This window comes from Chlamydotis macqueenii, chromosome 2 (assembly GCF_036417535.1).
Source record: "Chlamydotis macqueenii isolate bChlMac1 chromosome 2, bChlMac1.mat, whole genome shotgun sequence".
NCBI classification, from domain to species: domain Eukaryota; kingdom Metazoa; phylum Chordata; class Aves; order Otidiformes; family Otididae; genus Chlamydotis; species Chlamydotis macqueenii.
Genome location: NC_141557.1, coordinates 142,239,927 through 142,263,832, shown reverse-complemented (window position 1 = coordinate 142,263,832; position 23,906 = coordinate 142,239,927). Strand labels below are relative to the sequence as shown.

The 23,906-nt window shown below is 48.4% G+C and overlaps 1 protein-coding gene across 1 annotated transcript; it reads right to left on the bottom strand.

Moving 5' to 3' along the window:
- Positions 1–19,943: 19,943 nt before the first annotated feature.
- On the bottom strand, positions 19,944–22,870 carry ODF1 (outer dense fiber of sperm tails 1). Its single transcript, XM_010130120.2, has 2 exons — positions 22,626–22,870; positions 19,944–20,256 (listed from the first exon to the last, which is right to left on the bottom strand). Exons 1-2 carry the CDS (start codon positions 22,868–22,870, stop codon positions 19,944–19,946), a joined length of 558 nt encoding a protein of 185 aa, XP_010128422.2.
- Between the last annotated feature and the right edge of the window lie 1,036 nt (positions 22,871–23,906).

Here is a 23,906-nt window from a genome sequence, read left to right as displayed (position 1 = left end):
TTGTTCTATCACAAGTTATTTGGGAGAAGAGACTAACACTCGCCTCCTTACAACCTCCTTTCAGGTAGTTGTAGAGAGCAATGAGGTCTCCCCTCAGCCTCCTCTTCTCCAGACTAAACAATCCCAGTTCCCTCAGCCGCTCTTAAGACTTGTTCTCCAGACCCCTCACCACCTTCGTTGCCCTTCTCTGGACTTGCAGCTCTCCTCTGAGGGCCATGGCCATGCAGCCATTCTCCCTCTTATTTATTGGCTTGGTACTGGCTCCACATGCTGGGAGGGGAGGTACGGCAGCCCAATCTCTCCGCCACTGCCACGCAAGTGTTGGCTGTGCGCACTGAGGCAGCTCACAGTGAGGAGGGCCAGGTACCACCATGTTAGTCACCGCTGCTGGCAGCGTGGATGTGGGGCTCTGCCAGGAGAGTGACGGTGGAGGTGGCTGGAGGGGCTTCCCACATCGCGGCCCCCTCACTCTCTGCTGGCTCCGAGGCACCGGGCCGTGGGCAGGAAACCTCTCTGCAGTTCAGCCCCTCCAGCTCTTGGCTCATCCCGCTCACACCACTGTACAGCAAGGTGGGACGTGGAGGTGCTGCTGGGAAACAAACAAAGGACAAAGCTATTTGGCAATAATTGTGGAGCCTTTGCACGGCTGGCAAGGGCATTACTGAGTGCGCAAACTGGCCTAGGTGATCTTAACCTGGAGATACCCCAATGAGTTTGGGCAACAGAAAGCAACCAAAGCTTCACCTCCATCAAACACTGCCAGAGCTGTCTCCAAGAGCACACGTGAGCAACATGGCATGGCATCCTCACAACAGCAGACGATCGCGCATCTCCCTGGGCTTTGACAATTAAAATCCTGGGTAATTGTATCTGCTCTGGGATACTGTTGGTGGAGGGAAGGGACCATTGCCAAGAAGGCAAAGAGCACTTGTGGTCTTGGAAGCCCCACCTGCAAAACACGATCAATGTCTGCCGGATGAGGTTAGACTGCACCAGTACCTGATGCTTTTGGAGCAGAGGGGTCTGCAGCCCGGCTCATTTGGGTGGCTGACACAGCTCTGCCCTCTTGTCCCTGCCCTCTGCTCACATCAGCCATCATCCCTACTTCTCACGCCAGGTCACAATCCAAAAGCCTGTCACAAAACCGTGTCACGGCATGGTTAAGCAGGTGCTTAAACAGGACTGGAAAGTGATGAGCTTTCTTTATCGCTTTAGACAGATTATGTGCTGGTGACTTGATTCAACACTCACATCCAAGACATGGTTTGGTGCTGGTGTTCAGCGACATCCCAGTTTGTGGGATATTAGCATAACTAATGAGATTTAATGTGTTTAGGAGTTTATTTAGGGTCTAGTTTAATAAAGCACTGGATCTGGGGAAGAAGGAGGATGGATCTTTAGTGTTTAAGTGATAATTTCTCTTGACTAACCATATGCAATGTGAAAAAATGGTCAGTACTATTTGCACACCATTTCAGGCTTTGAACCGACAGCAGTCAATGAGTAAATAGTGTGAGCTGGGTGACAGGTCCTCAACTAGTGCATCTGTAAAGAAATCACCCAAATCAATGTGTCTGGGGGGAAATCAAAGTGATGCCTCACTTGAGGAAAGCTAGTTTTGTTTGCTGAAGTTAAGAGAGCTGTTTGCCTTTGTTACCCACAGCCTTTAAGGAAAAAAAAAAGGAGCACCCAATTTGTATGTGCTTAAAACATTGTTGATGTTAGTAGGTAACAAGAAAAGAAAAAGCATTCCTGTGAAGGTATTTCAGTGGCGTTTACCACCACCATGAATGGAAACTTTGCAATGAAGCATTAACGGATTTAGTTTTGTAACAGTGCTGCTGCTGCGGAGGAGGAGGAGAAGAATTCCTCAGCAGCACAACGCGGTGCTGTCTCGGCTTCATCATGTCACATCTACGAGATACAGGCCCTGCCTCCTGGAAGCTTTTAAGCCTATGTTGAAAGCCATTCCAACACTGAAGCAAACTTTTAGTTGTCCCAAAAGGTGTTGTTTTCCTGAATAACTTAAATAAAAATCACCCCTGAAATAAGAAATCAATCCGCTTTATTTCTGGGTGTTGCTACTGTTGTCAGTTGGCTTAAACAGGCTATAAAATAGGCCACTTCCTTAGCTTGAGTAGTGCCATTGCGGTACACAGCCTGGGGTGGCTGGGGGCTCTTGGGAAGACACAGCCTCCTTCCACAGAGACTTGGCAGGGCTCACCAGGTCTGGCATCCCCAAACTCTGTTTCAGAAGCTACAATGTCCTCTGCTTCACTTTGGTGCCAGGCAGGACAGCCCACAGTGGTTATGTCTGCAACTTGGGGACAACCCTCCATGTCGGTATCTGGCTGGCAATGATTTTGTGTTTATTTCTTCTGGGCTCTCACCTGCCCATCTCAAGCTCTTAGCCTTTGGTATATAGTCACTTTGAAAAACCCTTGGTTCTTGCCTTATTGACAGCTGAGCTAGACTAGCTCGGCAGAGCTGATTACCTGTGTTGTTTTGGAAGAGAGTCAGTAGAACTGAGCATCACTTGGGTTCAAGGGTGCAGGGCGGTTTTCACTTCCCCCTCTTCTTCCTCTTCTGGTTGTTGATCAGCTGGGGAGGAGGGAGCTGTGCTTTGCCCTCCTCAGGCTGAGCCTCTGCACTAATAAACCTCAGAAGTGGGGCTGGGGGTTGGAGGAGAAAACCAGGCAGGAAAAGAGGAGAGACAAGGCCACCCCCTCACCCACCTGCGCAGGGAACCTCTGCTGAGGCTCCATGGCCTTGCCACTAATTACTGTAATTAATACTGATGTAACAGGAACTCTTTACAAGCCTGAGCACTGATTGCAGCGTAATTTCACTGCTGGGTTTGAAGCCACAGGAGTCCCTCTTAATGTCACCGGAGTAAAATAAAATCTTGCTATGAATTAACTCTTTTGCCTCTTGGTCTGCTTTTCCCTGGTGATTTTGTTTACATGCTGATAGTCACCATTTTCCTCACTGCTGCCTGTTTCTTTCTCTCTTTAATGCTTATTGAGCAAATTTATTTCTCCGTCCCCTCTGCAGCCACTTTGCCACCGTTTGAATTCGTCCCCAGCTTTGTGGGCGTGCTGCACAAGAGGAAGCGGGAAGCTTTGATACGCTGGGTTGGATTTTAAAGTTTTGACAAACACCGATATTTCCCATGGCAACAACCCCCGTGCAGTACAGCACCCAGCACAAACCCGGCTCTCGCAGAAACAAACATAGCTCTGCAGCCTCTGCTGCCTTCCAGGCAGATGTTTAATTGTGGATGAGATATGAAATGGGGTCCTGGGCCCTGGGCAGGGTGGCGGAGCCCCGGGGATGTGCTGATACAAGAAAATTAACCACTGAAATTTACTGGATGTGACCTGAAACTCTGCAAAAGGAAGATTTTGCAGCTTTTGCTAGGATGGTAGTTGGTGCAAAAACCTCCTCCAAAAAGTCCCCCATGCTCTGCCGTCCTTCTGGGTCCCACCAGGCACCTCTGTCTCCCAAAACGCGTGCTGGCAGGTTTCCGATCCAGGCGCTTGCTGCCTGAGACATGGGTGGGTTAAACTGAACAGCCGTCTGAAGGAGAGATTTTCAAGGCGGTACAGGACATGCCACTGAGGGAGCCTGCTGGGCACAGCGCGTGAAGGATGCAGCCCGGCTCTCCAGTGTTGGTTTCCCTCCTGGCTGGCTGCAGTTGGAAATTCAACCACTTTCATTATGGCCCAGTTTCTAAAGAGATCTTGGAAAACCCTCCTGATCCTGAGGCAGAAAATTAAATCCCTTTTATTCTTCTCCACCCCAGCTTCCTTCGGACAAAAGGTGATGTTTGCTTAAGCACTGCCTTCTTGTACTACCTGCACACCAGAGCCAGGGCTGACCAAGCCAGCTCGTATATTAGTGTTTCAGAGAAAAATATATAGTAGTCCATCCACTCCACCCTTTTTTTTTGTTAAAGAATGTCCAAAATATTTTTATTCCTGATATTTTATTCCAAACAAGCATTTACACAGCTCTGTGCCGAGAGGTGCCTGAAAGGAACAGCTTTTCTACATGATGGTTGGTAGAACACATCAAGTGTCCTCTAAGACCTCCCAGGCAATTTGCAGGCATCGCCCCAGGCAATTTGCTATTTTTAACGCAGGGTTAAAAGAGACCACGCTGGTGTTAATCACTGCTATGGATGTGGGGATCGGAGCTGGAACTCTTTGCCCTGAGTTTGCGGCTGCAGCTGTGACTCCTTGCTGGCAGCAGTAACGTGGGATGGGAGATCTTAGGCGTCCTCGCTCCATTGTCAGCTTTGTCCCCAGCATAGCCCCCAGGCTACGGGTCCCACAGCGTGTGGTGGGGATTGCCCACAGGTGTGCAAGAGGGGAGACCTCCTGGAAGGAGGCAGTAGCCAGGGAAAGGGTGTTTGCAGAAGCACCACTTTAACATGGTGTCCCATCAGGCAACACCTCTGGCCTGGGTGGTGGGTGCTGGCTGGTGGTGGCTTCTCTGGCCACTGCAGTTGAAGGGGTTACTGGAAGAGGAAATCCACAGGGAACTGATGGGGCTGGGGAGGCTTCGTGAGTGCCAGGGGTCTGGGGTCTAATTGTGGCTTGTGACCCCAGACAGGGGAGCTGGAGTAAGGCAGGGGTGCGAGGGGGGTGGGCAGGGCTTGCAAAGGGGAGAGCTGGTCCCTCAGGAGTGCAGGGTAGGTGGTAGGAGCAGATGTCTCCAGGCATGCTGATATTTTGGAGTGGTAGCTCATGGGGTTTGAAACTGTGATTCCCTAGGACTATGCAAAACATAAAAACTGTAGAAATCATGGATTTTGCTGTAACTCTGCTTCCTCCTCTAATTATGGCATTTTTAATGAGCTTCATGCAAAAAATAAGCTCAAATAATGTTTTCCTTTTGTTGTTTTCTTCCTCTGCTCTACTTCAGCCTGTTGGCATTCCCCACACATTCCTCTAGTTGACTCAGACCCCTGGGAGAGAGAGCCCAAGAGGGATGGGCTGGGGCGAGAGCTGCACCGTCTCCGGCTTGGCAGCACTGAGGTCTCAGCTGCTGCGCCATCCCTGTTCAGCAGAGGTGAAGGCCGGCGCCGTGATGCAGGGCTGCAGTTCACCGGTCCTGTCCATCACGCTCTCTGGAAAGGTGCATGGGGAGGAATTGTTGTTCAGAGATTGTTTTTCTTGTAGCTGCTCTTCCTTTTTCCCCTTCCAGAGTTATGAAATCAAGGGCATGAACTCTTCCAGCGGGGATCTAAGACCTTTTGACAGAAACATCTCCATGCCCTCGGCATAGGGAGTGATGGGGAGGAAGTGCTGAAGATGCCTGTCAAGAAGGAAGTAGAGAGCAGCAAAGTCAGGAGAAGCAGCTTCACTTCTGCTGCTGTTGAGCTGGGAAAGCTGCTGCCTGTGGCTTCTTTAACATCACCTGCAACCTTCTGCCTCCCAGCGTTGAGGCAGAGCCTACTGAACCTGCAGCCGGGAGTTGCATCTTGGCAACATCTTTGATTTCCTGCTTTTTTTTCCCCCAAGTAATCCCAATTTGATTTTTTTTCCCGCCCCTCCCAGGTAATCCTAAAATCAAGCAAAAAGGGACTGAGAGGGGCTTTTGTTACACACAGTGTCTGTGTGAAGCAGGTAACAAGCTGTGCTGCCAAGGCTCTGGTCCCCATTCTTGCTGCAACTGCCCCTGCCTGCGCGTTAGTCCCCACAAGCCGCTGTGGTGAGACAAAACAGCTTTTGTCACGTCTTGCTGAGAAAGGGCCTCCCCGCAGCTCTCAGACCTCCTCCTGCAGCTCTGAGTGCCATGCCGGGATGCGAGGCAGCCTTCCTCCTCCCCTTTGCTTTGCTGTGTGATGGCCTGTATTGCAATTCAGAAGAAAATCAGCAAAAAACCTCCTTGTTTTGATTTTTATTTTGGCATTAGAAAGGCAAATCGCCATTCCCAGCAGATTGGACTGATCTGATTAAATTCTGAGTGGTTCCTGTGCTGATGGCAGTACTTGAGTTAGCTGAGTGGCAAGCCAAAAAAATACTGCTTCTCTGAGAAATCTGGGAGGTTTATTTTTCAGTCCCTGAAGCTGCTCTGAGAATATCTTCCTTTTTTTAAAAAAAAAACAAAACAAAACCAAACCTTTTCTGAATATGAATATACTAATTTGAAAACAAAGCCATAAACTATAAACTCACTCATCCTTAGACCTTGGTGTCTGGGACACGGCCATGGTATTTTGGAAAGAAGGTCACTCTCTTTCATGAAGCAGATTTTCATTAGTCAAAGCTGACAAAAAGCCTTCGGCCTGATTCTTATCATTCTACCAGAGTTTCCAAGGGCGTTTAGGGGATCATAAATACAGGAGCCTTTAGGAAAGTTTGTTACAGAGGAAGTTTTTGAGCTATGGTTGACCCCCAAAGGCATGAAGAGCACTGATTATTACATGGATGCCTAAACTGATGGAGTTAATTCTCCAATAAAGTCTGTGCTAGTAAAAGATGAAAAGGCAGACCTGCATGCACCCCAACAACACTGATTTCCTTACCATTGCACTGCTGGAACAAGTTTAAGCCAGCACATGAGCAGGAGGTTCCCAGCAGCAGGAGAGTCGTGCAGCGAGCGGTGCAGCCTCTGAGGGAGGGCAACCCAGAACCTAACATGAGGGCTGCACCTCTCTCGATGTGCAACCCAGGTCACCCCACTTGCTGTTTGCAGCTCCTGATGCTGAGCCTGGGGATGGTGAGGTACTGGAGCAGGTTGCCCAGAGAAGCTGTGGATGCTCCATCCCTGGGAGTGTCCAATGGCAGGACAATCTCCTGATGACAACTCTGCATCTGCTGTAGATGCTCCTGAATGGCAAACACAGGAGGGACCCTTGCCCCAAGGCTGCAGTCAGGAGCACTTTGTCCATTCCCTGCTGTGGGGCTTCACTTGCCCAGCTCTGCCCTTCCTGCCACAGAGACAAATTGCTCTAGGCTCGCTCGCTGCTGGCTATTGCCCTCAGAAACATCAGCTGCAAGGCTGGTCCCTTTGGGGAAGAACAAGGCCTTGGACCAAATCTGCAACCTCCTCTCTGTGTGTTAATTAGGGCGTTGCTGCAGAAAAAGCCCTGCCAGCACCTACAGCAGAGCTTTGGAGAGAAAATTACTTTAGCTGGCCATGGTCAACGTTCAGGAAAGTCTGGCTGAAGCAGTGTCTCCGGGAATTTCAGCCCTGTCCCAGCAATCTTCAGATTTCGGGAGAGCTGAGCTGGAAGCGGAGCACCACAAACCACAGTGCTTCTTAGCAAACACCATTGTTTGTGATGAAGCTCCCGGTGAATTTGTTGCTCCCTGAGATGTGGATGCCCACAGTGTGCCAAACGAGCACTTCCCTGTGTGGTGGACACCCCATGTTCAGCCTGTTGCAAGATCTGTCTCTCTTCAATGCAGAAATTGAAGCCAGGTGGAGCAGTGGTTCAGGCAAAGGACAATTATTTTTTCCTTTTAGGCCTACAGACTAAACAGAAAATCATCTTGTACAAAAACAGAAAATGTTTTTGTATGCTCCTTCTCTGCAAATACACCTGTATCCAAAATTGAGCTGTGCCAAGAGCAGTCCACACACAGCACCTGCTGCCTCTCTGTACCAGGAGTGAATGCCCTAAAATAAACAAGCGAAATGAAATAGAGGAAGAGAAAAAGAAGAAGCTCGATCCGAGGGAATGTCAGCTGATAAAGTAACAAATCCACTTGTTAACCTAACTTTCACAACCCCAGAGAACCTCAGCCAAAAATTAAGCAATTCCCTTGCTTTGCTCTGGTGCCAAGTGGCTTCCAGTCTGCACCATCTACATTAGCTCATGTGAAACTCTCCCGCTGCTGCTTGTTGATAGAAGAATTTGAAAGCCCAGCTACTTAAATTTCAGTTACTGTGGCATTCACTGGTGTGGCTGGCAAAAAGCATAAGCCTATGCACAGCTTGCTTTTCTTCTTTATTTTTCTTTATTTGGATATCTTAAGATTATTTATTTGCCCAATCAGTGACACTGGTAATGGTCGCCTTTATTTCAGATGAAATGTGCGTTTCTTAAAACCTACTGGAGAGCCTGCTGATGGGCCGAGTCACTTCTCCTCTGTGTGCCACCTGCCATGACCTGGCATCACCATCCCAGCGGGAGGTGACGTGAGTCAAGGCTTCTCTGGCCAGGAGCAACCTGCCTTGTGTGATCAGCACGAATGGATTTGCAATCACGTGCCTTTGGTCCTCAGCACGTAACAGAGCTAAAATATCTTGCTGCAGCTGATGTGAAAGTTGATGTGACCTGCTACATCCCACCGAACGCTCTCCTAGCTGGCTTTAGCTCTTCTATATGGTGCCGGGCACATCTTCGCAAGCATTTATGTGCCTTTCATAAACATCACGTAGGAACAAAAGAGGGTACGCGCAATAGGATATACCAGCACTTCCTATAAAAATGCTAATGTGGCTTCAGGCCTCTTGAGGGTGTTCAGTGATGTGCAATAAACTACTTTTATTTGGCTTTGTGAGCAGTTGTGAATTTAACACTGTTTTCAAGGAGCAAGGAGTGTCTCTATAATCACAGAAAAGGAGATGGAATAAAAACCATTCCAGCCAGCAAGCATAAAAATATCTGGGCTTTACCTTTTGAGTCTTCCTGATTATGTTTGAAATCCAGTTAAACCTCCAAACCCAGGAGAAAACTAGCACAAATGATGTCAGAGAGATTGATGCTAATGCTAGGCAAGGGAGAGAGCCTCTGTCTCTTCAAACACATTTAGCTACCCTTTCTTCTGTAATAATCAAAGGAATATTCTAAAATTGTTAGATTATTAGAGGTAAGCTCATCTCCCTACTTGTTTTTTGTGATGCTTTGCTCAGTGTAATGAACATAAGAGATGAGCTGCTGTTCCTGCCAGATCTCACGGGTCTACCCACACTAAGTGTTGGAAGCAAACTGCTTTTTATTTGTAAACTGGGAGTGGAAGAGGTCAATGGGTAGAAAGCTGTTAATAGCTCAGACAGAATAAGCTGAGGTCTAGAAAGCTGCATAAATTTAAGTCAAAAGTCTGGGTCTCCCTGAGGTGGAACAAAGCAGATGGGAAGGAAAGGTGGTGTTCCTCTTCCAAGCCGGCTCCCAGGACAGGATGGATAAAGTCAGATCTCTTGGGTGTCATCAGGAGACACTCCTCTGCAGATCCTGAGCCTCAGAGTTACATCACTCCAAAACACAGGTGCCCAGAAGTGACCCAATACTGCTGGAAGAAAAGAGCTCAAGGACTAGAATTGAAGTCCTAGAGAAACCAAAGGCTTTCATGGGGTGGGGGGAGGGGGCTACAAGATATGTGGAGGTGATTTAGGAATTAAGAACTGATTAAACTTTCTTGTGTGGAGGTATCTGCTGTGCAAGAAGGTAAATGTTGAGCTAGTAATTTTGTTTATTTCCCATTTGAAAGACAAAAATTCCCTTACAGAAAATGAATCATAGAATAGTTTGGGTTGGAAGTGCCCTTTCAAGATCATCTAGTCCAACCACTTTGCAAGGAGCAAATTCGCAAATTTGCATCTCCAACTAGATCAGGTTGCTCAGAGCCCTGTCCAACCTGGCCTTGAACTGTGATGGGATTTGCGTTACTGCTCTCATCAGCAGTGAACGGATGGGAGCTCCTTCCTATGCCCTACAGCAGGGCTGTCCCAGGATGGATGCACGCTCAGGAGAAGATGATGAGCCTTTCAGACTAGCAGGCACTCTTGGGTCATCTAGTTCGATCCACTGTACTTCAGACCATTACATCTCAGCTGTTTATCCTTGAATGGAGCTAAATCTTGTGCTCAACTCCAGTGTTTGGTGAGAAGAGTCCACTACTGCCAGGACACATCATCAGCAGGGGTAAATCCCACCAAAGCTGTTGGTAGCATGTTCCAGTTATTACCTGCCTTTTTGTCGCTCTTTGGTCTGGCTTCCAGCCACTGCCTTTTCTACCAGGGACAGAAGAGGCCCTTGAGAGGTTTTTTTACCCTTAGATATGGGTAGCTGGCAAAAAATGTGGGATCTTGCCATGCTCTGATGGGGAGAGATTGCCAAAGAAGTGAAGTGTTTTTGGTGTAGCCTAGGTGTGTTTACAGATATATCCCAAAGCCTGTGCCTCTCCCCGTTTTGGAAACAGGCTCTTTGTGCAGTCGTTACTGGGATATCCCTGCACACTCTGTTTGCATTGCTCCAAAGTCAGCTCTCCTCCTAACATCCTTGCTCTTGCTTTAAATTTATCCCTCACTCTGATTCCTTCTGAAGTTGTTTGGAACCTCTACTCTTTACTCCTTTAATATTTCACTCATGGTTTTTCTTCCTCTGATGAAATATAGATTTGAGCACTCTGTGTACCACACCATGCTGGGTCTCAGACATATAAGCCTTCTGCTGAAACTGTTAAGTACTGAAGGTCCTCGGGCAATATGAGGGTGCAGCATCCCTCAACTTGAGGACTTCAATGTCCTCAAGCCCATGCTCAGCTTTTCTGTGGGGATTCTGTTCTGAAACTGTTGTTTTGTGTTTTTTCCTGACACATTTGGTCAACCTTACCCTTGTTCTGTCATTAACACATCCTCAAAGATATGGTCAGAAGAAAGGAAAGGTCCCAACGCTGTCCTGTGGTTTGTGCACAGTCACGTGTCACCGCTCCCCATCCGGGGTGACTCCTGCCCACAGCTGCTGGGGACTTGGCACAGCGCAGACCTGGGGTGCTACCTGGCATGGAGCAGGGGCCACAATAATCTGTCTGCAAATGAGGTGCAGCTTTTGTTTTAGGGTCACCAGCACCCTGGGAACAGGCCATAACCAATAAATTCCTTTCACATTAGCTGTTAGAGGGGAAGTTTTGATTCGGCTGCTGCTAACCAACACATCAACTGGCAACGCAGCCCTCTGCCCCAGCTCCACAGTCCTCCGTGAGTTCATTTTAAAATATTTTTTAAGTCCGATTTTACCTTGCATGTAAATCTTACCAGAGTGAGCCTCTAGTTGAAGCCAAGCTCTGCTGCGTTGGCTTTCCAGCTCCCTGACAGCACATGGCACCGAGGGCACAGGGGCAGGGCTGAGCAGCAGGAGCACAGTCCTGGAGAGCCATGGGTTTGTATTTTCTCCCAGACCTCCTATATAGCTCCAGGGTTTAGGCAAAATTAAATAAGCGTGACAAAACATCTGGCTGCATCCCATACACGGTGCTCTGTGCGCTGTCCTTCCCTGAAGCGCGTGCTTGCATCAAGGGCTGTGCTGGCTTCTGGCTCCATTCTCACTGTTTGCTCTCAAGGTGATGGAGCACCCTGTTAAGGATTGCCTGTGATTTGGAAAATCCCCCCTCTCAAACATGGAGGGCATGTTTGCCCTCACTCGCTCCTCTGTGCAAAGGCTCTGGGTGCACGCGGTGGGATTGAAGTAGGTTATCCCACTTCCACAACGCTCGTTCAGGAGCCGGCAGGTTGCCCAGCCCCAGGGGCTCCAGCCTGGCCAGTGTTTACCATCATATTTACGGCTTCCCCCTTTGTGTCTGCAGTCATCCTCTGCCACGTGGTGGCTTGCTTTACCTCAGTTTTCAAGGGAAAGTAAGAAGCACACGTAAATGCTTGAATAATACTGCGGTCCAGGCATTGCTCCATCAGTAGCTGCTCTGGAGAGCGAACAGCAAGTGCTTTCTCCTGTTTCCTTTGCTGCTTTAACCTAACGCAAGGCGTCATTCTTTGCACATTTTTTGCATACCCTTCCTAGAAGAAATCCACCATATTAAAATCATAGAATCATAGAATGGTTAGGATTGGAAGGGACCTTCAAAGGTCATCTAAGTCCAAACCCCCTGCAAGGAGCAGGGACATCCCCAACTAGATCAGGTTGCTCAGAGCCTCATCCAACCTGGCCTGGAACGTTTCCAGGGATGGGGCTTCCACCACCTTTCTGGGCAACCTGTTCCAGTGTTCCACCACCCTCAGTGCAAAAAATTTTTTCCTAATTTCTAATCTAAATCTACCTTCTCTATTTTAAAACCATTACCCCTAGTCCTGTCATGACAGGCCCTACTGAACGATCTCTCCCCGTCTTTCCTGTAGGCCCCCTTGAGGTCTTCCCCCTGGAAGACCGCTATAAGGTCTCCCTGGAGCCTTCTCTTCTCCAGGCTGAACAGCCCCAGCTCTCTCAGCCTGTCCTCATAGGAGAGGTGCTCCAGCCCTCTGACCATCTTCATGGCCCTGACTTCATGATTTCATGAAATCATGAAATCCACCATATTATCATGAAATAGACTGCATCACATTTAAAATGTCATCGTGCTAACCAGGCACCCAGCCTAGACTGGAGTTTATGCAGGCCAGTCCCTTGGGCTATTTTTAAAGATTGGGGTCAGGGTCACATTACACTGGTTCATTAACATCCACAAATCTCCATGGGTGACAGCCCTGGATTTTGAGCTGAATGCCTGGCTCTCTAAGCACACCAACAGCCAAGGAGGGATGGGGAAGGTGGCTTTGGACACTTCCCCCAAGATGGTTGAGTTTTCCATAAGCTTTGCTATTCACCACAGCACCTGACAGCAGGGCGAAGGAATTGTGATGGATCACAAGCGGTGTGGTTCTGAGCGTGCCATGGTCAAAACACCCAGCTCGGCCCCGCAGACGCCTGTGCTCGCAGTCCTGCTGGCATGGGCCTCTCTGTAGGCAGCGTGCACTTTGCTCTGAGCCAGAACGTTCACTCCTGGGTATATAAATATCCCTGCGTTTTCCCAAGGGGATTAACTTCACAGATATTCATGGTAACGGTGCAGTTCTGCTGTGTGTAGTTACTGTCCAGGGAATTTAGTGGGAATAGAAAGTGCTCAGCACCTGCCACGAGTGGACGCCAAGTGCTAGCATTCTTATTTATTCCTCTCTTTTTAATGTCCTGCAGCCTTACTGTATTTTGCAGTCAATAAAACCTCAGCAAGTCTGCACAGTTGGTAGCTGCTACATTCTGCTTTTATTACCTGCTACACAGCATGCTGTTTTCAATCATTCCCTTCTGCTGCCTCTCCGCCAAAGGATGGTCTTTGGTTTTAATGATTTGATGATTTAATTATTTAATTAAATGATTAATCTGCACGTGCTCCTTACTCCCAGCTTATTCTCAAACCCCACATCTGTTACAACAGTCCCCTCTACTGCATCCTGAAGATTCTGCTTATATTTAAACATTTCTAGCAGGTAACCAAAAGAGAGGGAGAAGCCAGGACACGTACGGTGGTGAGAGATGCTGCTCAGCATGGATGTAGCTGCGGGCAGCACAGCGCCTTGGACATACTCCGATGGGAACTGTGCCTGGGCTCGAGCATCTCCAGTGCACCTGCTTGGTCCTGGTCCCTCCTCTTCTCCATCCCTGTTCTGTTCCCCCACAGGAGCACGGAGCCTTCCCTCCCTGCCCCAAGTGATGAGACTCATCCTGGCAACAGCCCAGAGCGCTGGGTCCCACAGGGCTCCATCGCTTTGGCCTGGTGTGACAGTGCCCATCGCTGGGCTGTGAACACCCTTGCAAGTTCTCCCAGTCTCTCTGCCTTCCTGCTGACACAACTTCTGGCTCAGATTCTCCTTGATATTTGTATCAGGCCATAGCCACACACTCTGCGTGGTGTTCCCGGTTCTGCGCCTGCAGACACACAACCCTACATCCCACAGACGCGGGGTGCGTGGCAGCTGGTGACCGCAGTGGCAAGGGCTGTCACTGTCCGGTCGCACACTCTGGCTGCTGCGAGCCCCTCTCGGCTCGGTCCGGATCTGGGACCCACCTGGGCGTTGGGACCCAGACCTCAGCAGGGAGGGGATTTTGTTCCTTGCTTTCTTTTTTGTTATGTTTTAAAGTGCCACTCGTGAGGTAAACAGAGCCTTGGCAGCTCTCCCTTTTGCAGGCTTTTCCACATACAAAGGCACAGATGCACAAATCTATGTCAAAAAATCCAAACAAATAAAGAGGCTGCATTTTATTTTTCTGGCATGTTAAAATCTGTTCTAGTTAGGTGCAGGGGATGATGATTTTCCTTGTAATATGATTAATGGTTTACAGTTTTTTTTTTTAATTATAGCATTATTTTCACTTGCAGACCTTTAAAAACTACATGTAATGCCTCAAGTTAGGGCCCAGCATGAGGGACCAAAGAGCTGAGAGACCTTCTGTTCTCTGTAATGAATATTGAAATTGAGAAGGACAACTACAGGGGTATGATTTCACACCACCTACATATAATACAGCAATCAAGAGACTAACCTCAGGGACAGCCAAGCTTATTTCACCTAGACTGGGATTTCAGCCCTAGCAAAGGGCTCCGTCTTTCCAGAGAAGAAGAAAACCCCGTATATCACTTGCCAAAAGAAAGGCCTGACCTACAGGAAATGAAGCGGAGGTGGAGGAGTGAGATGGTAGGGCGAGTCAGAAGATAGCCAGAGATGGAAAAATAGTTTTTATTCAAGGGGCCAGGGAAGGGACTCACTGAGTGAAAGAGGAGGAGCAAAGGCCAGCGTCCCACCCTCGCAGAGGTGGCAGCTTCTCAACAGTCACACCGAGCGTGCTAGAAGGATCAGCTTACTCCTAACCTAAATTCAGTGCAGGATTATTAATGAGGTGACACGTGCAGGGTCCAGAACGACAACTCCACCAAGTCTTTAGTACACAGGCAGGTTTGAAGCTGTGTATAATTTTATGTCTTCTACATTTTTAGTGCTTTCTCCAGGGGAAATGACACAAAACAGGCTTGGAAAGTTTATCTCAGAGATCGAGGTGCCAAACGGCTTAGCAGGGACAACGGTTAAATTTAACTTTAAGCACAACTAAAATGGATGGATGAAGTTTCTCACCTCGTATGGAGGTGCGGTGGAGGGCAGCTGCACCAGACCCACACAGCTGGCGCAATCCCAACAGCCTTGCCGTGCCACTGCCCAGAGGACGAGGGACAAAGAGCTGGGTTGGCCCTTGCGACAGGCAACAAACAACCTGATCCCTTGCAGGAGCAGCCCTCCTGCGCTGGGACTGCCGCAGAGAGCACGGGAGCTGGGGCCATGCCATCCTCTTGGGAGCTGCAGCGCTCCGGCACATTGGGAGAGGAAATCTGGGATTGCTTTGTGCTTTCCCGCTGAGGTACCGCTCTCCCTGGTTTTGCAATAGCTAGGAGAGAAATAACATTTATCCATGAGCTAAGCCCGCACAGCACTGCCTGGCTGTGGGAAAACCCCTAGAAACCCACGACTGAAGAGATGCCTTGAGTTAGCATCCTCAGATGACCTCCTGTTACAAATTCCTAGGGCACTGGCTATTTATAAACGCCCTGATAAGGCTAGAGTTCAAGAATGCACTAACGTTTATAACTACAGAGCCAAGTCACCCTCTCAGCCATCTTCCCCATGCCAGGGAATTCGGAGAGGGTATTTGCTATACGAGAATGGTAAAAAATTGGACCCCAAAATATTTTTTTTGCAATAATATACTGAAGAATACGCTAACTCCTGGAAGTCCCTATTCAGGCTAATAGCTGCGGTAAAGCCCAGCTGCTGAAGTAAATGAAACTTGACTTATCCAGGAATTGTACTCCAGGGGGAAGAGCTGCAGGATCGAAGGTCAATACAATCCAGTGCAGAAATCTAACATGATGGTGGTCTGTCGTGAGGGCTCCACACGCGCAGGATCACAAATCACAGCTCTAACTCTTGCCCTCCTCTTCATTTCCTATTAACCCTGGAAACCAAATGCCAGCGGCAGCGCATGCCAGCCTTATTGCTTTGTGACACCACCTTCATCAGGTTTGCTTTTAATAAAGAGTTACTCAGTGGTAAATTAAAAATAAAAAATAAATCTGCCACCTAGTGGCAAAGGAATTTCTTTTAGGGGGTGCTGACGTGAACCCATCTTGCTGCACTAATGGTAGTTTTCCAAAGGTGTTCTCACTTAGCAAACTCTTATTGAGGTGGTATTTGGAGGGTACGGATTTTGAGAGTGCTTTGAGGTATGTCCCAAAGTATTTACAACATGTAGATATGCACAAAACTAAGTGACTATTTACAGAATCATAGAATGGTTTGGGTTGGAAGGGACCTTTAAAGGCCATCTACTCCAATCCCCCTGCAAGGAACAGGGACATCTCCAACCAGATCAGGTTGGTCAGAGCCTCATCCAACCTGGCCTTGAATGTTTCCAGGGATGGGGCATCCACCACCTCTCTGGGCAATCTTTTCCAGTGCTCTACAACCCTCAGTGTAAAATTTTTTTTCCTAATATCTCATCAGAATCTACCTCCCTCTATTTTGAAACCATTAGCCCTAGTCCTGTCACAACAGGCCCCACTGAAGGGTGTCTCCCGATCTTTCCTATAGGCCCCCTTTAGAGTGATTTGTTTTGATTACGGAAAAGATCCTAAAGAAGTTCCTAGCAGCCCAGACTAGATTTTCATGGGACATAAAATGAATTAGGAATTTTCTTCAGAAACATCCTCTAAGATGTGCCTCCCAGCCTGTAAATCTTCTTTTAATTAAAACACTAAGAGTTCTAATCAGTAGGAAAAAAATGGCTATTTGTGGCTCATTTCTGCAAGGAAAAATATAAACCAAGCAGTTTTTTTTTCCTAAATCTTCCTTTAATAACTGAAGCATGGTTCCCCCGGGATGTTTCTTCATGTCCCCTTGGCTGCCACACCAACCTTCTCCACGTAGGCAGCGTGAGGAGGAGCAGCACGGGCCATCCTCCCAGGCTGCAGACCCTCTAGTGAGCTGTAGAGCTGAGAGCGAAATGGCCATCTGGCAGGAGAACCTCGTGCAATGCAGCATCAGAAAGATACAGCAGCTTTCCCACCTTGGGAAGATGACAAATAAGCCAATGTTCTGTTTCTACCTCCTTACGCCGTATTGGTGGGGTGGAGAGGGAATTACTGCAGCCAGTCCTTGAGGCTACCTTTGCCAAGGGCACCAAAAACTTGAAAAAGGGGGCAAGAATGAGCTAAAAATATTAAGGAGTTGGACACCAGGACTTGCAATGAGAAACTTCAGAATTTCAAGATTCGTAAGTGACCTGCTTACAAGGTAGGAGAAGGACACAGCTGCTACTGGGGTACTACAAAGCCAGCGTCTGAGGGCTTTTGTCATCTGGCAGAGAAAAAAACCAAAGCAGTGATGATGCCAGACAATCTTTTAACAAGGCATGACATTTAATTACAAGGAAATTACCATTTGGAGTAAAATACAAAGACAGTACTAGAGGCTGTCTCCCAAAGTCTTCAAGCAAAGACTGGATATTTTCCTGGAAGTTAGGCTTTGGTCAGTTTATTTGTAGAATAAGACAGTATAACAGGAGATCAGGCCAGATGATCTGACGTTACCTTGTAGTCTTGAAATCTGACAATGAAGTCATCTCTGTCAATAAAATGTTGCTGTTTGGGAGTGTAATTTGGTGTTAGAAGCCTAATTTAGGAACAAAGTGTGGGGAACGTGTTAAAGGATGAGCAACAAGGATAAGAGCAGTCATAGCCAGCCCCATGATTGCTGCGGGACTCGATATATCCTGCAAGTCTGAAGTCATGGGTAGATGGGAGGTGTTGAAATATGTTTTTCTTCTGCAAACTTAAACAGCTTCTGTAGAAATAGCTACAAGGAGAGAAGACTGTATCCCAAAGGGGTTTCAGTTTTATTACTCAGTGTGTTGCTTTGTAAGAAGATGGTCTTCTCCAGGGGTCTTTAGCATCCCCAGTCCCCATCCCTGCTGCCTGCTCTCACAGGAGGCTCCCTTGCAGCCTCCTAGTTGAGGTATCACTCATTTTTAAATGTCCTCGACCAACATCAGCAGAATCAGGCGACCTGTGCTTAGGTGGCTTTTCAATATATAAAGGGGCTTATAAGAAAGATGGAGAGAACTTTTGACCAAGGCCTGTAGTGACAGTACAAGAGGTTTTAAACTGCAAGAGGGTGGATTTAGATTGGACATAAGGAATACATTTTTTATGATGAGGGTGGTGAGGCACTGGCACAGGTTGCCCAGAGAAGTTGTGGATGCCCCATCCCTGGAAGTGTTCAAGACCAGGTTGGATTGGACTTTGAGTGACCGGGTCTACTGGAAGGTGTCCCTGCTCATGGCAGGGGGGTTGACCTAGATGATCTTTAGAGGTCCCTTCCAAGCCAAACCATTCCATGGTTGTACAGTTCTATACTGACCCAGCAACACACGAAGCTCGTAAAGCTTAAAATTTGTTATCAGCTATTTTTTAAGTGCTAGCTGGATGCTGAAAACATGCCAGAAGCAGCTCATTTCTTCCACCAAAGTTCAATTACCTAGCTGGTTATGGCCAAACCAAAGTGATCCTCAGCTGCTTGCTGGGATATTTGACTGAACAAGCCGTTATGAAAAAGCTTGCAGCTGGGGGATGCTCGCAGCGAGCTGCTCTAAGGGGCTGTGCTCACTGAATGGGAGGCCGAGGTGTTGCTGACTTCACCAGCCTGGTCCAAATGGCATCAAGTAGACACAGAGGGCTGCTCTGAGCCTATTGACTGCATGGACAGGGATGGTTCTACTCCCTGCCAGAGCATGTCTCCAGCTGGGAGGAGATGAGCAGAGGGCAGCATTGTCAGGGATCTGTATGGTCCCAGAGGCTGCCCACCCTCTTCCCTGACAGGTTAGTTAATGACAGAAGTTAATTTCTGTGCCAGCACAACCTGCAGCATTGAGTTCCCCACCAGGAAAATCTGCTGCAGGGGAGTGCCCCACAAGAAGAAGCCCTGGGGGCTCATGAAGTCTGAACCAGCTGGTGCTCGCTGGAGAGATGGCTCGTGGCTCGCAAATGCAGGCGTCAGGTACGTTGTCTTGTTACGTGCCTTTCTGCAGCGAACACTGACGCTGCTTCCTGCCGGCATAAGGCCTGTGGGAGGGGAGGTAGCAGAGACGCAGCTCTCCTTCCCGCAGCAGTGCGTGCCCAAGTGCCTAGGCCAGGGCAGCGAATGCAATCCCCCGGCATGGCTGTCCCTTGGTGTCACCCCCACGACCCACTCATCCTGCTAGTCCCTGTGTGCAGGGAGAGTGAGGGCTGTGGCTCTGTGAGGCTCCATTTTGGATCGCAATTTTTCATTAATATTAACTCAAAGAAATTATATCATCAATTCCAGGCCAGGTTGGATGAGGCTCTGAGCAACCTGATCTAGTTGGAGATGTCCCTGCTTCTTGCAGGGGGTTAGACTAGATGATCTTTAAAGGTCCCTGCTAACCCAAACTGTTCTATGATTCTAATTCTCTCCCTCTTCCAACCTGAGAAATGTTTTCTTATCAATCCAGAGTTGTTGATTCATACAGCAGGAAACACTTTAGTCATCTCCTCCTCTGCTGGTAAGCGCTCTGCTGTAGTCTTGAAGTCTTCTAAGGAAAAGCTTTCTGTCCTTCAACTGTGGCTCTTCCCAACCGGGCAGCCTCTGTAAGAACCAAACCCCAAACCCAGGGGACAAATGGCACAGGTCATTTTTTTTGAGAGAAGGCTACTCCCCTCAAGGTGTTTATTATCAAGGTTTTCTTCCTAGAAATATCCTATGTCTCCAATGGAAGTGATGGGATTGAGAGAAGTGTTCTTCCTACAGAAACATGGCTGATCATAAATGGTGTTTTTCAGCCTTTAAAATCCATGAAATTCTCTGCAACAGCAATACCCACCCTGAACTACGTCACCTCCAACCATGCCATTGGTACTCAGCAGAAGGCCACAGCCAAGTATGCCCAAAACCGTATTTGCATTTCCCCCTCTGCTTTTGCCCATCAAACCCCTTTGAACTGAAGCTCACATACATCTGCTCAGAGTGCTGTCTTTTATTTCAGATGAGACCTGGGGAGCTGCTGGAGCACGGTAAGCAGGGCAGATGTAAAGCTGTCAGGGAGGAGGGACGTGGCAGCAGAACGACTGCACCCAGGTGCTGCTCTTCGCTGCGGCTCAGCGGCTCAGGAGACGAGGGTAGCACTCACGTGCTGTTTCGATCTTCAGGACGCTATTCGGCCCCAGTGAGTAGGTCACCTCGTCCTCGCTCACCCCCGGCGGCAGGCTGATTTCCTTCGTGATGTTTTTGTAGTAATACTCGTTCCCTCTTGCTGTGGTGTGCTCCTCCTCATGCTCCGCTAACACCTTCACCTTCCCATTTTTCACCATTACAGTGACTTCGCTGGGCTCAAAACCATCCACATCCATCGAAGCCAAAAGCTTGTGATCATGGGAAGAGTCTGACGTCCTGTTAAGTCTTCTTTGCATGCTGGAAGGAAAACAAGAGGACAGGCTTTCAGTTCAACTCACAGAGGAATGACTGGGCCACCTGGAGGACAAGAGAAGTAAATAGGAAACTGTTGGATCCATCTTTGTGCTGATGGGTGGTGTCTGCACCATCAGAAGGACCTCCCACCCACACTCTACAGCAGTTAGGAGTATTTCAGCATGCCCTTTTGGGACAGGGCAATCGTGGAGCTGAAAAGTTCTTTCACCTAAATATAGAGAAGCCAGTGCTCCTCTTCCACATGTACATAGGCCCACTAAGCCATGTGTGTCCATCTTACGCATTGTCCTACCAGAGAAGGGCAACGAAGCTGGTGACGGGTCTGGAGGACAAGTCTTACAAGGAGAGGCTGAGGGAACTGGGATTGTTTAGTCTGGAGAAGAAAAGGCTGGGGGGAGACCTCATTGCTCTCTACAACTACCTGAAAGGAGGCTGTAGGGAGGTGAGTGTTAGTCTCTTCTCCCGAATAACTTATGATAGGACAAGAGGAAATGGCCTCAAGCTGTGGCAGGGGAGGTTTAGGTTGAATATTAGGAAACACTTCTTTACTGAAAGAGTGGTCAGGCACTGGAACAGGCTGCCCAAGGAAGTGGTGGAGTCACCATCCCTGGAGGTGTTCAAGGAATGTGTAGACACACGGCACTTCAAGACATGGTTTAGTAGGCGTGATGGTGTTAGGTTGATGGTCAAACTTGATGATCTTGGAGGTCTTTTCCAACCTTAAAGATTCTATGATTCTATGATTCTATGATTCTATGAATGTTACAATAGATCACATTTTCCAGTTAGGAGTTTTGTTTAAAGGAATCACTGGATAAGAGACAAATCTGGCAAAAGAAATCCCAAAATGCTCCTGCAGAGCTGGGCTGAAGGCTCACTGAACCATTAAAATGATTTCTAATACTGTCAAACAGTGACTCCACTCAACCAGAAGACTGGGTCCATTTGTAAAGGAGACAGTGGAAGGGTCACCTCAGTCATAATAGCTAAATTGGACACAAGGCACCAAATTAAAAAGATAATGAGGATGGAAGATGGAAGAGGAAACGGAATAAGTAATGAGGGAAGGGGCATGACCACTAAGGTAGAAAAATACCAAATGGGTACCCTACGTTAGTAGGGTATTCCCATTTCAGCAATCCTACTTAAAGTCTGCGATGATTCAATCTGGTGTGGTGGTTTTGAAATCTGTATGTGGACACCGGCCACCATAGCACCTGGGGGCCTGGATCTGAAATTTTCTGTTTGATGGCCCTGCTTGAGGCACAGGCACTGGGTAAGGTTATCGTAACCTCACAGTAACTTTTGGTTTTGCTGAAGTGTAAAAGTAACCCATGGGTCAGGCTTTTTAATTTTTCCTCTAACTTTATTGCACCTACTAGATAACACACGTGGCAGATTGTGGGCTGCTACTTGCTGCTCTATGAATAACAAAAATGTCACATTTTAAATTGCCAAGATGATGGTCTCATCATCTCCATGAGTCAAACAGGAGTTTGAGTCTGGGGAGAAAATACCAATGCTGGAAATGCATTTTGGTCACCACCGCTGCTGGTGACCAAAGGGCTTCTTAGCCCGTCTGGTCTCTAAATGTTTGGTTATGCCTTAAGCCACATGGTAAGGTTTTATCATTCAACAACTCCTTTGCTGTAGAGGTACCTTTGTTTTTTATCTATATTAGAGTCAATCTTGAGCTCCATTGACAAAATAAAGTCATCACAAAGTCATCACAACAGCAGCCAAAACAGAGATGCAGAAATCCTGACACGTATTTCTGCTACTGTACAAGCTGGGAAAATACAGACGCATTTGTGATCCGTCAGTGCTGCACCCCACTGCATACACGTGCATTTTGGCTACTGATGAAGAAGATAACGATATGTTTAACAGACTTAAACTGGATTTATGCTAGAGATGGACTTTGTTCCACATCTGAACAGCTTTGGATCTAGTTGTGTACTTTATAGAATCATAGAATGGTTTGGGTTGGAAGGGACTTTTAAAGGCCATCTAATCCAACCTCCCTGCAAGAAGCAGGGACATCTCCAACCAGATGAGGTTGCTCAGAGCCTCATCCATCCTTTGTCTTAGATGGAGTGTGTGAGACGGTTAATGTCACAACGTTATGGTCCAAATCTTTCTGGTGCGAGTGCTGCCTGTGTGGCTCCTCTCGGGCTGCCTGGCTGAACAAGCTGTATCTTCCTGTTCTCATTTCAACTAATTTCTCCTAAAATGGCTATTTCTCTCCCATCCTGCTTATCTGTTTCCACCGTTGCTCCTGATGCCAAATCTCCCATCATCCTGCCTTAAAGGGTGCTGATGCCTGTAGAAAGCAGGCAAATATCTGTTACCTGCCCACTTCTTGCTCCACATCCAGTTTTGTGGTGGGGTCCCTTCTCTCCCAGGGCTGAGGGTCGAGATGACGCAGGTGGCAGGGGTGCGGGGCCAGGCTGCACAGGCAGGATGCAGGCAGATCCGCGTGGAACTGCTGCAGGTGCAGGTCCAGCAGCCTCATCTGCCTCTGCATCTCTCTCTCTGCCTGCCTCAAATTCCGCTTGACATCTTCCAAAAGGTGACTGCGGAACGACATCGTCATGCTGCAAAGTGCATCAGGGCATGTGGACGGCTGTGGCAGCCTGTACCCCCATGGAGGGGGGGAAATTGCCTTGAGGGTTTTGTCTGGAGGTGAGTGTGCGAGCAGAGCAGGTGCTCTTGCAGCCTTCCAGTGGGAACCTTATGACATCACAGGTCTGCTGACACGTCACAGCTCCACAGTCACCACGGGAAGTGCAGCCCAGGTCCATGCACAGATGCACCCCACCCCGGCTCCCCGCTGCAGCTCCCACCCATGGACCAGGGGAGCTCGGGACGTGGTGGGGATATGTGTGCAATGGCCAGGAAGCAGAGCCATGGGCCATCAGGATCATGAAAAAATTTTTTACACTGAGGGTGGTGGAACACTGGCACAGGTTGCCCAGAGAGGTGGTGGATGCCCCATCTCTGGAAACATTCAACGCCAGGATGGACGGGGCTCTGAGCAACCTGATCTGGTTGGAGATGTCCCTGCTCCTTGCAGGGGGGCTGGACTAGATGGCCTTTAAAGGCCCCTTCCAACCCAAACCATTATTTGAGTCTATGATTCTATATGGGCACGGTTTTGCACACAACATTGCTTTAGGATGGCTGCCCACGCTCTCGCCCTCTCTCCTGCCCTGACACACCAGCGCAGACGGAACACAAGCCGCCCCTCTCTGCTCCCAGGCAGAAATGCCTATGGACAAAGCCCAGGTCTCCACTCAAGCTTTTAAGCTTGGTCTCATGCTGAAACTCGCGGGCGTGCCCCAGGTCCTGACCACCACTGCACTGGGAGAAGGGAAACACACACCCGGCAGCGGGCTGTTGCCGACCTGCTGCAAAAGTGCAGCCCCTTGCAGCCTGCCCCTCCTCGCTGTTTTGCTGCTGTTTACCACAGCCTTAAAGAAAAGGTGTAAATTAAGGAGAGCTACAAACACTCTCTATGCTTTTCCTCTTTTTGCAAGTGCTGTCCACAAGACATGGGATGTGAGATGCCTACACTTATTTTTCGCTGACAGCCAGTGCGGACTGCCATGATGTTAGGCGCAGGCTACCCC

Coding starts and splice junctions, on each gene's coding strand:
- ODF1 (XM_010130120.2), bottom strand. CDS start 22,870: ATGACGATGTCGTTCCGCAGTCACCTTTTGGAAGATGTCAAGCGGAAT. Junction 20,257..22,625: donor GTGGAGCAAGAAGTGGGCAG/GTAACAGATATT, acceptor TTTTCCTTCCAG/CATGCAAAGAAGACTTAACA.